We start from the raw sequence: 14,861 nt of genomic DNA, 5'->3' as shown, positions 1-14,861 counted from the left end.
ACTGTTCCTCTGATAGATAGATGGGAGTTGCCTGTGATTCTATGGACTTGGCAGGAATCCCATGCTTGTTCTGCAGCCTTTAATCACACTGGGAATTACACATTTACCACACAGCACACAAAATAAAGATCCACAGTTGGGCTGTGCCACAGATAATTTCAAAGTACAGAGCAAGCACCACTGTTGCTGCGGGTTTCCTTCCCTGGAAGCGCTCAGCTGATCCCTGCAGGAATGGCCCCAGGGCTCAGGGCTTCTCCTCCAGCTGTGCTTCTTCTCCTGTCCCTGCTGGGTCTGGCTGCTGCTGGGAAGCTGCTGGTGGTGCCAGTGGATGGGAGCCACTGGCTCAGCATGCGGGAGGTGCTGGACATCCTGAGGCAGAGGGGACATGAGGTGGTTGTGGTGGCACCTGAAGTGACTTTGCACATTAAACCATCAAAGAACTTTGTGATGAAAATGTACCCGGTCTCCTACACAAAGGAAGAGATGGAGGAAGATTTCAAGGCGTTTTTTCAGGTTTCATTTGAAGATGGATCTTTTTTTGAAAGATTTTTTAAAGTGTACAGAGGTATGAAAAGAATCACTGACTTGGAGTTCTCCAGCTGTGAACAGCTCTTGCAAAACAAGAAGCTCATCAGGTACCTTGAGGAGAGCAAGTTTGATGCCGTCCTTACAGACCCTTTTGTGCCCTGTGGGGTGATCCTGGCTGAGCATCTTTCCCTTCCTTCTGTCTATTTCTTACGAGGAATCCCATGTGGGTTAGATTTTGAAGCCACTCAGTGTCCCAAGCCCCCTTCCTACGTCCCCAGGATATTTACAGACCTTACAGACCGCATGACCTTTCTCCAGCGAGTGAAGAATCTGCTCTTTGACATCCCAAATGTTTTCCTCTGTGATTTTGCCTTTGAACCCTACTCAAAACTGGCTTCAGAGTTCCTGCAGCAGGAGGTGACTGTGCAGGTTCTCTTACGGAAGGGCTCTGTTTGGCTCCTGAGGTTGGAATTTGTGCTAGAGTACCCAAGACCCTTGATGCCCAACATTATTCCAATTGGAGGAGTAAACTGTGCTCACAAGGAGCTGCCTCAGGTGGGTCTTAATCCGTGCTGTGATGGATTTCTGTGTTCAGGAGGGTGAAATTCTGTGTTGTGATAGAAATCAAGTTCCCATTTCTGGTGAGTGAGGTAAATCCTCAGTAAAGGAACTGTTTTTCTCTTATTTCTTGCTGACTTTCCACATCCTGTGTAGGCAGCTGTTTCTTCTGGCTTTTAATTGGTGCTCGGTTGTAGGTAAACACCAGGATCTTCTGGTGACCCTGTACTAAGGATCTGTGATGGGACGTTGATTCTGCCAGCCAAAGGGATTCAGGGAATTTGTGAATAGTAGAACAAAGTTTTGAATTTGTATAATAAGCAGTTCCAATCGGATCTTCCAGAGAAACTTAAAAACATTTTTCTGGCTCCAAAGCCCAGCTCTGATGTCTGGAGCAGGTCTGATTTGACACATCCAGCTGGCCTTGACAGGCACTGAGGGATTAGCTGCAGTCTTGCCCATTATACCAGCCAGTCAACTATGCCATGTGGTTGGGTTCCCTGGGATGTTGTCAAGAGCCCTGGGCAGTGTTCCCCCTGGAGAGCCTCCTCTGCTGTTCCAGGGGAGAACCTGGTGACTTGGGTGAATGATTTAGGTGCCCTGGCTTTCTCTTCATTCATATTCCACAGGATTTGTGTGGTGTAGGGTGGGATCCCAAAGCTGCAGTGGCAATTCCACCCATCCCCAAGTGTGGAGGTGGCTGTGACATCTGACAGACATGCCTGTGCACACTGGGATTGGCCGTGTGAGCATTCACACAACTCCACCACTGCTGGACACCATGGGTGCTTTGTCAGTGACAAAAAGGAAGCCAGAATTAGGCCCTGAATTGTTCTGTGGAAAGATACACTCAAAAGTGCTCATAAATCTCTGCTCAAACCTTCTAGCTCACAAAGCCAACCCCTGCAATTCCTTCAGGCAGGTCTGGGGCACTGGAAGTGCTGCTTGATGTAGATCACATATCCTGCAGAAACCTGCCAGCATCCTTCCAACTTCTCTGTCTCCTCAGTCTAGAAACCATCTTATAGAGCTGTTCCACAGCTGCTGTGGGGCCTGGGTCTCCTAAAGATGAGCTTTGCAAGAGGGAGGGAGAGGGGACAGACCATGCTTTGGGGATAGGAGAAGCCTCTGCAGGTCTGAGTGGTGATGTGCATGTGACACATCTCCTACATGTGATGTATCTGAACATGAAGAAGGTGCAGCCAGAGGGAAAGGACCAAAGTGCAGTCCCAGAGCCACACCTGCCTCCTTCCTGGGGCACTCTTTACTGTTCCTCTGATAGAGATAGATGGGAGTTATCTGGCCATTCTATGGACTTGGCAGGAGTTCTATGCTTGTTCTGCAGCCTTTTATCATATCAGGGAATACACATTCACTGCCCAGCACATAAAATAAGGATCCACAGTTGGGCTGTGCCACAGATCATTTGAAAGCGCGGAGCCGGCACCGTATCTCCAGTTCTCTTGGGGATTTCCTTCCCTGGAGGCCCTTAGCTGATCCCTGCAGGAATGGCCCCAGGGCTCAGGGCTTCTCCACCAGTTGTGCTTCTGCTCCTGTCCCTGCTGGGTCTGGCTGCTGCTGGGAAGCTGCTGGTGGTGCCAGTGGATGGGAGCCACTGGCTCAGCATGCGGGAGGTGCTGGACATCCTGAGGCAGAGGGGACACGAGGTGGTTGTGGTGGCACCTGAAGTCTCCATGCACATCAAACCATCAAAGAACTTTGTGATGAAAATGTACTCAGTCCCCTTCACACAGGAAGAGATGGAGAACAATTTGAAGGTGTTTCTACATGCTTCATTGGAAGAAGGATCTTTTCTGGAAAGATTTCTTAAATTGTACCAACATATGAAAAAACTCGGTAATTTATCAGTCAGCAGTTGTGAGCAGCTGCTGCAAAACAAAGAGCTCATCAGGTACCTTGAGGAGAGCAAGTTTGATGCCATCCTTACAGACCCTGTAGTACCTTGTGGGGTGATCTTGGCTGAACATCTTTCCCTTCCTTCTGTCTATTTCTTACGAGGAATCCCGTGTGGGTTAGATTTTGAGGCCACTCAGTGTCCCAATCCTCCTTCCTATGTGCCCAGGTCATTTTCAGAACTGACAGACCGCATGACCTTTTTCCAGCGGGTGAAGAATCTGCTCTTTGACACCCAAAACCTTTTCCTCTGTAATTTTGCCTTTTACCCATTCACAAAACTGGCTTCAGAGTTCCTGCAGCGGGAGGTGACTGTGCAGGATCTCTTACGGAAGGGCTCTGTTTGGCTCCTGAGATTGGAATTTGTGCTTGACTATCTAAGACCCTTGATGCCCAACATCATTCCAATAGGAGGAGTAAACTGTGCTCACAAGGAGCTGCCTCAGGTGGGTCCCACTTTGTTTTTAATTTGTGCTGTGATGGATTTTGGTGTTCAGGAGGCTTGAATCTTGTGTTGCAGATGGGAATTGACTTCCCATGTTGGGTGGTTGGATGAATGCTCCTGAATTTTCCTCTCCCTTTCCATTTGTAGATAGCACTCCTGTATCTTCTCACCTCTAAAGTGTGCGTTGCATTTGTTGATTTGATTTCATGTACTACTCAGAGCCACTTTGTGTAACTTTGTGTAACTCGGTACTCTCTTAGTGACGATCACATCTGGTGGGTTGTCAAATCCTTGCAGTCAGGTGCAATCCCTTAATAGCAAATTGTTTTAGTTGGGTCTGGTGTTTACTGAGAACTGCACCTCAGGCTTCTGTCCTTGTTACATCTTTACATCCTTCTTTGTTGGTGAATTTCTTGTGCTTCTTCACCTGGGTATTTCCCAAGCTGGAAACTGGAGGAAGGTGGCAGGCGGGGGGCTCTCAGGTTGAGGAGCAGCCCCTCTGTTTGCTGGCAGATCTAGGAAAATTTTGCCATGATGATGGTGGCTGTGTGAGATGTAACAGCAAATTTCAGATGTGTCAAGGGTCTACAATAGCTTGGCTGGTGGCGCTCAAACGTAACAAAAGTGCCAAAGGTTTTGTTATAAAACATGAGGCTTATCTGTTGCATCCTCCACATCTATCAGCTGGCTGAACTCTGCTGCTGGTTATGCAGTCTTTTATCACACCTGTGATTACACATTTACCACAGAGCCGATAAAGCAAGGATAGAAAGTTGGGCTGGGGCAGAGATTGCTGAGAAGTGCGGCGCGAGCGCCGGAGCTCCTGTGCTGCCGCGGGTTTCCTTCCCTGGAAGTCTTCACGTGATCCCTGCAGGAATGGCCCCAGGGCTCAGGGCTTCTCCTCCAGCTGTGCTTCTGCACCTGTCCCTGCTGGGCCTGGCTGCTGCTGGGAAGCTGCTGGTGGTGCCGGTGGATGGGAGCCACTGGCTCAGCATGCAGGAATTGCTGGACATGCTCCAGCAGAAGGGACATGAGGTGGTGGTGGTGGCACCCGAAGTCTCCTTGCACATTAAACCATCCATGAACTTTGTGATGAAAATGTACTCAGTCCCCTTCACACAGGAAGAGCTGGACAAAGTTTTCAAAGGGTCAGTAATGGATTTATTTAAAGGAGGACCTTTTCTGGAAAGAGTCATTAGACAGTACCAACAGGCAAAGAAGACCTCTGCTCTGTTCCTGGCCACTTGCACACATTTAATCCACAACAAGGAGCTCATCAGGTACCTTGAGGAGAGCAAGTTTGATGCCGTCCTCACAGACCCTATCCTCCCTTGTGGGGCAATACTGGCCGAGTATCTTTCCCTGCCTTCTGTGTATTTCCTGCAGCAAATTCCATGTGGTTTGGAATATCAAGCCACGCAGTGCCCCAATCCCCCTTCCTATGTCCCCAGAGTATTTACAGACCTTACAGACCGCATGACCTTTCTCCAGCGGGTGAAGAACATGCTCTATGACATCCCCAATTTCTTCCTCTGCAACGTTGTCTTCCAACCTTATGCAGAACTGGCTTCGGAGTTCCTGCAGCGGGAGGTGACCGTGCCGGATCTCCTGCGCCAGGCTTCCATTTGGCTCATGAAGCTGGACTTTGTCTTGCACTTCCCAAAACCCTTGATGCCCAACATGGTTTTGATTAGTGGAGTAAATTGTGCTTACAAGAAGCTAAGTCAGGTGGGTCACGCTCTGTTTTCTCTTCTTGTCCTTGCAGGCTTTGGAAATCTCTGGGAAGCTGAAACACAGCTTTCATTAGAAAGGAGGGTTTGAAACTGCTCGTGCTTTGCAGGGAGGTGCTGTTTCTGGTATCTGGGAATGATTATAGGAGTAGAAAGGTAGAGAAAATGTTGTATATGGAATTATCTCTGGCAGAATCCCCATTGGTCCTGTGTCTCTGCTCCAAGACAGCTTTGGGTTGGAGTGGGTTCCTCAGAGCCTCTTCCCTCAAGGCTGTTGATGTGAAGCAAGACTCACTTTAAATTGAGGACATGTACATTTATCCTCTGGTCCAATCTGGCCGATTTCATCTGCATTTCTGTCTCCTTTCATTCCTTTAATGAAGGATTTTCAGTGTTCTCTATTGTCAGAGGCTCATCAAACATTGTCTCTGAGAGGACATCTGAGGTCTCGCTGAGAACCTCCTGTCAAAGCATGTCCAGTGAGGACAGGATTTTCTTTCCTCTGTCATGTCCAGTTTTAAGTGTCCCTACAATCTCTAATTATTGGTACCGTTGTGTAACTTGGTACTCTCTTAGTGACTTACAAACCCATCTGTGGGGCTGTCAAATCCTTGCAGTCAGGTGCAATCCCTAATTCATAAATTGTTGTAATTGGGTCTGGTGTTTACTGAGAACTGCACCTCAGGCTTCTGTCCTAGTTGCCTCTCTACATCTTTCTTTGCCAGTGAATTTTTTGTGCTTCCTCAATGGGCTATTTCCCAAGCTGGAATCTGGAGGAAGGTGGCAGGCTGGGGGCTCTCAGGTTGAGGAGCAGCCCCTCAGTTTGCTGGCAGATCTAGGAAAATTTTGGCCATGGAGATGGATGTTTGCAGTCTAGCAGCAAATTTGAGGAGTCTGATGGGGCTCTGCTGGCTTGGCACGTGGCGCTCAAAGGTGAAAGAGCTGAACAGATTTTTAAATAGAAACACGAGGCTTATCGGTTGCATCCCCATATTTAATCAGCTGGCTGAACTTTGCTGCTGGTTATGCAGGCTTTTATCACACCTGTGATTACACATTTACCACAGAGCAGATAAAGCAAGGATACAAAGTTGGGCTGGGGCAGAGATTGCTGAGAAGTGCGGAGCGAGCGCCGGAGCTCCTGTGCTGCCGGTGTTTCCTTCCCTGGAGGTCCTCAGCTGATCCCTGCAGGAATGGCCCCAGGGCTCAGGGCTTCTCCTCCAGTTGTGCTTCTGCTCCTGTCCCTGCTGGGTCTGGCTGCTGCTGGGAAGCTCCTGGTGGTATCGGTGGATGGGAGCCCCTGGTTCAGCATGCGGGAGGGGCTGGACAGGCTCCAGCAGAAGGGACACGAGGTGGTGGTGGTGGCACCTGAAGTCTCCTTGCACGTCAAACCATCAGAGAACTTTGTGATGAAAATGTACCCGGTCCCCTACACACAGGAAGAGATGGACAATACATTCAAGGCATATTTTAATATTACATTTGAAGAAGGATCTTTTTTTGAAAGATTTTTTAAAGTAGTAGAAGCTACGAAAAGATTCACTGATTTTTGTTTCTCCAGCTGTACACATCTGCTGCAAAACAAAGAGCTCACCAGGTACCTTGAGGAGAGCAAGTTTGATGCCATTCTTACAGACCCTGTAATACCTTGTGGGGTGATCCTGGCTGAGCATCTTTCCCTTCCTTCTGTCTATTTCTTACGAGGAATCCCGTGTGGGTTAGATTTTGAAGCCACTCAGTGTCCCAATCCTCCTTCCTATGTGCCCAGGTCATTCTCAGACCTTACAGACCGCATGACCTTTCTCCAGCGGGTGAAGAATCTGCTCTTTGACACCCAAAACCTTTTCCTCTGTAATTTTGTCTATGACCCATTCACAAAACTGGCTTCCGAGTTCCTGCAGCGGGAGGTGACTGTGCAGGATCTCTTACGGAAGGGCTCTGTTTGGCTCCTGAGGTCGGAATTTGTGCTTGACTATCCAAGACCCTTGATGCCCAACATCATTCCAATAGGAGGAGCAAACTGTGCTCACAAGGAGCTGCCTCAGGTGGGTCCCACTTTGTTTTTAATTTGTGCTGTGATGGATTTTGGTGTTCAGGAGGCTTGAATCTTGTGTTGCAGATGGGAATTGACTTCCCATGTTGGGTGGTTGGATGAATGCTTCTGAATTTTTCTCTCCATTTCCATTTGTAGGCAGCAGTCGTGTGCCTTCTCACCCTCTAAAGTGTACTTTGCATCTGCTGCTTTCATTTCACATATTCAGAGCTATGTTGTGTGCATTGGGTGACTTTGTGTAACTTGGTACTCTCTTAGTGAGTGACAAACATGTCTCTGGGGCTGTCAAATCCTTGCAGTCAGGTGCAATCCCTAATTCATAAATTGTTTTAGTTGGTCTGGTGTTTACTGAGAAATGCACCTCAGGCTTCTGTCCTAGTTGCCTCTCTACGTCATTCTTTTCTGGTGAGTTTTTTGTGCTTCTTCACCTGGGTATTTCCCAAGCTGGAAACTGGAGGAAGGGGGCAGGCTGGGGGCTCTAATGTTGAGAAGCAGCCCCTCAGTTTGCTGGCAGTTTTAGGAAAATTTTGGCCTGGTGATGATGGCTGTTTCCATTCTAGCAGCAAATTTGAGGAGTCTGAAGGAGCTGTGTTGGCTTGGCTGGTGGCGCTCAAAGGTGACAGAGCTGCCAAGATTAATAAAAACATGAGGCTTATTTGTTGCATCCCCCACATCTATCAGCTGGCTGAATTCTGCTGCTGGTTATGCAGCCTTTTATCACACCTATGATTACACATTTACCACAGAGCCGATAAAGCAAGGATAGAAAGTTGGGCTGGGGCAGAGATTGCTGAGAAGTGCGGAGCGAGCGCCGGAGCTCCTGTGCTGCCGCGGGTTTCCTTCCCTGGAAGTCTTCACGTGATCCCTGCAGGAATGGCCCCAGGGCTCAGGGCTTCTCCACCAGCTGTGCTTCTTCTCCTGTCCCTGCTGGGTCTGGCTGCTGCTGGGAAGCTGCTGGTGGTGCCAGTGGATGGGAGCCACTGGCTCAGCATGCGCGAGGTGCTGGACATACTCCAACAGAAGGGACATGAGGTGGTGGTGGTGGCACCTGAAGTCTCCATGCACATCAAACCATCAAACAACTTTGTGATGAAAAGGCACTCAGGCCCCATCACACAGGAAGAGATGGAGGAACATTTCAAGGCGTTTCTACATGCTTCATTAGAAGAAGGATCTTTTCTGGAAAGATTTCTTAAATTGTACCAACATATGAAAAAACTCGGTAATTTGGCAGTCCGCAGTTGTGAACATCTCCTGCAAAACAAGGAGCTCATCAGGTACCTTGAGGAGAGCAAGTTTGATGCCATCTTTACAGATCCTGTAATACCTTGTGGGGTGATCCTGGCTGAGCATCTTTCCCTTCCTTCTGTCTATTTCTTACGAGGAATCCCGTGTGGGTTAGATTTTGAAGCCACTCAGTGTCCCAATCCTCCTTCCTATGTGCCCAGGTCATTTTCAGAACTGACAGACCGCATGACCTTTCTCCAGCGGGTGAAGAATCTGCTCTTTGACACCCAAAACCTTTTCCTCTGTAATTTTGCCTTTGACCCATTCACAAAACTGGCTTCCGAGTTCCTGCAGCGGGAGGTGACTGTGCAGGATCTCTTACGGAAGGGCTCTGTTTGGCTCCTGAGGTTGGAATTTGTGCTTAACTATCCAAGACCCTTGATGCCCAACATCATTCCAATAGGAGGAGTAAACTGTGCTCACAAGGAGCTGCCTCAGGTGGGTCCCACTTTGTTTTTAATTTGTGCTGTGATGGATTTTGGTGTTCAGGAGGCTTGAATCTTGTGTTGCAGATGGGAATTGACTTCCCATGTTGGGTGGTTGGATGAATGCTCCTGAATTTTCCTCTCCCTTTCCATTTGTAGATAGCACTCCTGTATCTTCTCACCTCTAAAGTGTACGTTGCATTTGTTGATTTGATTTCATGTACTACTCAGAGCCACTTTGTGTAACTTTGTGTAACTCGGTACTCTCTTAGTGACGATCGCATCTGGTGGGTTGTCAAATCCTTGCAGTCAGGTGCAATCCCTTAATAGCAAATTGTTTTAGTTGGGTCTGGTGTTTACTGAGAACTGCACCTCAGGCTTCTGTCCTTGTTACATCTTTACATCCTTCTTTGTTGGTGAATTTCTTGTGCTTCTTCACCTGGGTATTTCCCAAGCTGGAAACTGGAGGAAGGTGGCAGGTGGGGGGCTCTCAGGTTGAGGAGCAGCCCCTCTGTTTCCTGGCACATCTAGGAAAATTTTGGCCTGGTGATGATGGCTGTTTCCATTCTAGCAGCAAATTTAAGGAGTCTGAAGGGGCTGTGTCGGCTTGGCTGGTGGCACTCAAAGGTGACAGAGCTGCCAAGATTAATAAAAACATGAGGCTTATTTGTTGCATCCCCCACATCTATCAGCTGGCTGAACTCTGCTGCTGGTTATGCAGTCTTTTATCACACCTGTGATTACACATTTACCACAGAGCCGATAAAGCAAGGATAGAAAGTTGGGCTGGGGCAGAGATTGCTGAGAAGTGCGGAGCGAGCGCCGGAGCTCCTGTGCTGCCGCGGGTTTCCTTCCCTGGAAGTCTTCACGTGATCCCTGCAGGAATGGCCCCAGGGCTCAGGGCTTCTCCTCCAGCTGTGCTTCTGCACCTGTCCCTGCTGGGCCTGGCTGCTGCTGGGAAGCTGCTGGTGGTGCCAGTGGATGGGAGCCACTGGCTCAGCATGCAGGAATTGCTGGACATGCTCCAGCAGAAGGGACATGAGGTGGTGGTGGTGGCACCTGAAGTCTCCCTGCAGATCAAACCATCCAAGAGCTTTGTGATGAAAATGTATCCAGTGCCTTTCACTCGGGAAGAGATGGATAAAATTTTCAAAGGGTCAGTAATGGATTTATTTAAAGGAGGACCTTTTCTGGAAAGAGTCATTAGACAGTACCAACAGGCAAAGAAGACCTCTGCTCTGTTCCTGGCCACTTGCACACACTTAATCCACAACAAGGAGCTCATCAGGTACCTTGAGGAGAGCAAGTTTGATGCCGTCCTCACAGACCCTGTCCTCCCTTGTGGGGCAATACTGGCCGAGTATCTTTCCCTGCCTTCTGTGTATTTCCTGCAGCAAATTCCATGTGGTTTGGAATATCAAGCCACGCAGTGCCCCAATCCCCCTTCCTATGTCCCCAGAGTATTTACAGACCTTACAGACCGCATGACCTTTCTCCAGCGGGTGAAGAACATGCTCTATGACATCCCCAATTTCTTCCTCTGCAATGTTGTCTTCCAACCTTATGCAGAACTGGCTTCGGAGTTCCTGCAGCGGGAGGTGACCGTGCTGGATCTCCTGCGCCAGGCTTCCATTTGGCTCATGAAGCTGGACTTTGTCTTGCACTTCCCAAAACCCTTGATGCCCAACATGGTTTTGATTAGTGGAGTAAATTGTGCTTACAAGAAGCTAAGTCAGGTGGGTCACGCTCTGTTTTCTCTTCTTGTCCTTGCAGGCTTTGGAAATCTCTGGGAAGCTGAAACACAGCTTTCATTAGAAAGGAGGGTTTGAAACTGCTTGTGCTTTGCAGGGAGGTGCTGTTTCTGGTATCTGGGAATGATTATAGGAGTAGAAAGGTAGAGAAAATGTTGTATATGGAATTATCTCTGGCAGAATCCCCATTGGTCCTGTGTCTCTGCTCCAAGACAGCTTTGGGTTGGAGTGGGTTCCTCAGAGCCTCTTCCCTCAAGGCTGTTGATGTGAAGCAAGACTCACTTTAAATTGAGGACATGTACATTTATCCTCTGGTCCAATCTGGCCGATTTCATCTGCATTTCTGTCTCCTTTCATTCCTTTAATGAAGGATTTTCAGTGTTCTCTATTGTCAGAGGCTCATCAAACATTGTCTCTGAGAGGACATCTGAGGTCTCGCTGAGAACCTCCTGTCAAAGCATGTCCAGTGAGGACAGGATTTTCTTTCCTCTGTCATGTCCAGTTTTAAGTGTCCCTACAATCTCTAATTATTGGTACCGTTGTGTAACTTGGTACTCTCTTAGTGACTTACAAACCCATCTGTGGGGCTGTCAAATCCTTGCAGTCAGGTGCAATCCCTAATTCATAAATTGTTGTAATTGGGTCTGGTGTTTACTGAGAACTGCACCTCAGGCTTCTGTCCTAGTTGCCTCTCTACATCTTTCTTTGCCAGTGAATTTTTTGTGCTTCCTCAATGGGCTATTTCCCAAGCTGGAATCTGGAGGAAGGTGGCAGGCTGGGGGCTCTCAGGTTGAGGAGCAGCCCCTCAGTTTGCTGGCAGATCTAGGAAAATTTTGGCCATGGAGATGGATGTTTGCAGTCTAGCAGCAAATTTGAGGAGTCTGATGGGGCTCTGCTGGCTTGGCACGTGGCGCTCAAAGGTGAAAGAGCTGAACAGATTTTTAAATAGAAACACGAGGCTTATCGGTTGCATCCCCATATTTAATCAGCTGGCTGAACTTTGCTGCTGGTTATGCAGCCTTTTATCACACCTGTGATTACACATTTACCACAGAGCAGATAAAGCAAGGATACAAAGTTGGGCTGGGGCAGAGATTGCTGAGAAGTGCGGAGCGAGCGCCGGAGCTCCTGTGCTGCCGGTGTTTCCTTCCCTGGAGGTCCTCAGCTGATCCCTGCAGGAATGGCCCCAGGGCTCAGGGCTTCTCCTCCAGTTGTGCTTCTGCTCCTGTCCCTGCTGGGTCTGGCTGCTGCTGGGAAGCTCCTGGTGGTATCGGTGGATGGGAGCCCCTGGTTCAGCATGCGGGAGGGGCTGGACAGGCTCCAGCAGAAGGGACACGAGGTGGTGGTGGTGGCACCTGAAGTCTCCTTGCACGTCAAACCATCAGAGAACTTTGTGATGAAAATGTACCCGGTCCCCTACACACAGGAAGAGATGGACAATACATTCAAGGCATATTTTAATATTACATTTGAAGAAGGATCTTTTTTTGAAAGATTTTTTAAAGTAGTAGAAGCTACGAAAAGATTCACTGATTTTTGTTTCTCCAGCTGTACACATCTGCTGCAAAACAAAGAGCTCACCAGGTACCTTGAGGAGAGCAAGTTTGATGCCATTCTTACAGACCCTGTAATACCTTGTGGGGTGATCCTGGCTGAGCATCTTTCCCTTCCTTCTATCTATTTCTTACGAGGAATCCCGTGTGGGTTAGATTTTGAAGCCACTCAGTGTCCCAATCCTCCTTCCTATGTGCCCAGGTCATTCTCAGACCTTACAGACCGCATGACCTTTCTCCAGCGGGTGAAGAATCTGCTCTTTGACACCCAAAACCTTTTCCTCTGTAATTTTGTCTATGACCCATTCACAAAACTGGCTTCCGAGTTCCTGCAGCGGGAGGTGACTGTGCAGGATCTCTTACGGAAGGGCTCTGTTTGGCTCCTGAGGTCGGAATTTGTGCTTGACTATCCAAGACCCTTGATGCCCAACATCATTCCAATAGGAGGAGCAAACTGTGCTCACAAGGAGCTGCCTCAGGTGGGTCCCACTTTGTTTTTAATTTGTGCTGTGATGGATTTTGGTGTTCAGGAGGCTTGAATCTTGTGTTGCAGATGGGAATTGACTTCCCATGTTGGGTGGTTGGATGAATGCTTCTGAATTTTTCTCTCCATTTCCATTTGTAGGCAGCAGTCGTGTGCCTTCTCACCCTCTAAAGTGTACTTTGCATCTGCTGCTTTCATTTCACATATTCAGAGCTATGTTGTGTGCATTGGGTGACTTTGTGTAACTTGGTACTCTCTTAGTGAGTGACAAACATGTCTCTGGGGCTGTCAAATCCTTGCAGTCAGGTGCAATCCCTAATTCATAAATTGTTTTAGTTGGTCTGGTGTTTACTGAGAAATGCACCTCAGGCTTCTGTCCTAGTTGCCTCTCTACGTCATTCTTTTCTGGTGAGTTTTTTGTGCTTCTTCACCTGGGTATTTCCCAAGCTGGAAACTGGAGGAAGGGGGCAGGCTGGGGGCTCTAATGTTGAGAAGCAGCCCCTCAGTTTGCTGGCAGTTTTAGGAAAATTTTGGCCTGGTGATGATGGCTGTTTCCATTCTAGCAGCAAATTTGAGGAGTCTGAAGGAGCTGTGTTGGCTTGGCTGGTGGCGCTCAAAGGTGACAGAGCTGCCAAGATTAATAAAAACATGAGGCTTATTTGTTGCATCCCCCACATCTATCAGCTGGCTGAATTCTGCTGCTGGTTATGCAGCCTTTTATCACACCTATGATTACACATTTACCACAGAGCCGATAAAGCAAGGATAGAAAGTTGGGCTGGGGCAGAGATTGCTGAGAAGTGCGGAGCGAGCGCCGGAGCTCCTGTGCTGCTGCAGGTTTCCTTCCCTGGAGGCCTTTACGTGATCCCTGCAGGAATGGCCCCAGGGCTCAGGGCTTCTCCACCAGTTGTGCTTCTTCTCCTGTCCCTGCTGGGTCTGGCTGCTGCTGGGAAGCTGCTGGTGGTGCCAGTGGATGGGAGCCACTGGCTCAGCATGCGCGAGGTGCTGGACATACTCCAACAGAAGGGACATGAGGTGGTGGTGGTGGCACCTGAAGTCTCCTTGCACATCAAACCATCAAACAACTTTGTGATGAAAAGGCACTCAGGCCCCATCACACAGGAAGAGATGGAGGAACATTTCAAGGCGTTTCTACATGCTTCATTAGAAGAAGGATCTTTTCTGGAAAGATTTCTTAAATTGTACCAACATATGAAAAAACTCGGTAATTTGGCAGTCCGCAGTTGTGAACATCTCCTGCAAAACAAGGAGCTCATCAGGTACCTTGAGGAGAGCAAGTTTGATGCCATCTTTACAGATCCTGTAATACCTTGTGGGGTGATCCTGGCTGAGCATCTTTCCCTTCCTTCTGTCTATTTCTTACGAGGAATCCCGTGTGGGTTAGATTTTGAAGCCACTCAGTGTCCCAATCCTCCTTCCTATGTGCCCAGGTCATTTTCAGAACTGACAGACCGCATGACCTTTCTCCAGCGGGTGAAGAATCTGCTCTTTGACACCCAAAACCTTTTCCTCTGTAATTTTGCCTTTGACCCATTCACAAAACTGGCTTCAGAGTTCCTGCAGCGGGAGGTGACTGTGCAGGATCTCTTACGGAAGGGCTCTGTTTGGCTCCTGAGGTTGGAATTTGTGCTTGACTATCCAAGACCCTTGATGCCCAACATCATTCCAATAGGAGGAGTAAACTGTGCTCACAAGGAGCTGCCTCAGGTGGGTCCCACTTTGTTTTTAATTTGTGCTGTGATGGATTTTGGTGTTCAGGAGGCTTGAATCTTGTGTTGCAGATGGGAATTGACTTCCCATGTTGGGTGGTTGGATGAATGCTCCTGAATTTTCCTCTCCCTTTCCATTTGTAGATAGCACTCCTGTATCTTCTCACCTCTAAAGTGTGCGTTGCATTTGTTGATTTGATTTCATGTACTACTCAGAGCCACTTTGTGTAACTTTGTGTAACTTGGTACTCTCTTAGTGACGATCGCATCTGGTGGGTTGTCAAATCCTTGCAGTCAGGTGCAATCCCTTAATAGCAAATTGTTTTAGTTGGGTCTGGTGTTTACTGAGAACTGCACCTCAGGCTTCTGTCCTTGTTACATCTTTACATCCTTCTTTGTTGGT

The 14,861-nt window shown here is 48.4% G+C and overlaps 7 protein-coding genes across 7 annotated transcripts; all 7 read left to right on the top strand.

Moving 5' to 3' along the window:
* Positions 1-231: 231 nt before the first annotated feature.
* LOC136558896 (UDP-glucuronosyltransferase 1A1-like) lies at positions 232-1,307 on the top strand. Its single transcript, XM_066553665.1, has 2 exons — positions 232-1,083; positions 1,284-1,307. The coding sequence occupies exons 1-2, from the start codon at positions 232-234 to the stop codon at positions 1,305-1,307; spliced, it is 876 nt and encodes a 291-aa protein (XP_066409762.1).
* A 1,287-nt stretch (positions 1,308-2,594) lies between these two features.
* LOC136558895 (UDP-glucuronosyltransferase 1A1-like) lies at positions 2,595-3,506 on the top strand. The gene has a single exon (XM_066553664.1). The coding sequence runs from the start codon at positions 2,595-2,597 to the stop codon at positions 3,504-3,506; it is 912 nt and encodes a 303-aa protein (XP_066409761.1).
* Positions 3,507-4,321: 815 nt separating this feature from the next.
* LOC136558894 (UDP-glucuronosyltransferase 1A1-like) lies at positions 4,322-5,252 on the top strand. The gene is made up of 2 exons (XM_066553663.1): positions 4,322-5,173; positions 5,211-5,252. Exons 1-2 carry the CDS (start codon positions 4,322-4,324, stop codon positions 5,250-5,252), a joined length of 894 nt encoding a protein of 297 aa, XP_066409760.1.
* Positions 5,253-6,368: 1,116 nt separating this feature from the next.
* LOC136558893 (UDP-glucuronosyltransferase 1A1-like) lies at positions 6,369-7,396 on the top strand. The gene is made up of 2 exons (XM_066553662.1): positions 6,369-7,220; positions 7,367-7,396. Exons 1-2 carry the CDS (start codon positions 6,369-6,371, stop codon positions 7,394-7,396), a joined length of 882 nt encoding a protein of 293 aa, XP_066409759.1.
* Positions 7,397-9,824: 2,428 nt separating this feature from the next.
* LOC136558892 (UDP-glucuronosyltransferase 1A1-like) lies at positions 9,825-10,755 on the top strand. Its single transcript, XM_066553661.1, has 2 exons — positions 9,825-10,676; positions 10,714-10,755. The coding sequence occupies exons 1-2, from the start codon at positions 9,825-9,827 to the stop codon at positions 10,753-10,755; spliced, it is 894 nt and encodes a 297-aa protein (XP_066409758.1).
* Positions 10,756-11,871: 1,116 nt separating this feature from the next.
* On the top strand, positions 11,872-12,899 carry LOC136558891 (UDP-glucuronosyltransferase 1A1-like). Its single transcript, XM_066553660.1, has 2 exons — positions 11,872-12,723; positions 12,870-12,899. The coding sequence occupies exons 1-2, from the start codon at positions 11,872-11,874 to the stop codon at positions 12,897-12,899; spliced, it is 882 nt and encodes a 293-aa protein (XP_066409757.1).
* Positions 12,900-13,604: 705 nt separating this feature from the next.
* Positions 13,605-14,516, top strand: LOC136558890 (UDP-glucuronosyltransferase 1A1-like). The gene has a single exon (XM_066553659.1). It carries the CDS (start codon positions 13,605-13,607, stop codon positions 14,514-14,516), a length of 912 nt encoding a protein of 303 aa, XP_066409756.1.
* Positions 14,517-14,861: the final 345 nt, after the last annotated feature.

Source organism: Molothrus aeneus, chromosome 7 (genome assembly GCF_037042795.1).
Source record: "Molothrus aeneus isolate 106 chromosome 7, BPBGC_Maene_1.0, whole genome shotgun sequence".
NCBI classification, from domain to species: Eukaryota; Metazoa; Chordata; class Aves; order Passeriformes; family Icteridae; genus Molothrus; species Molothrus aeneus.
This window is presented reverse-complemented; position numbering and strand designations above follow the sequence as displayed.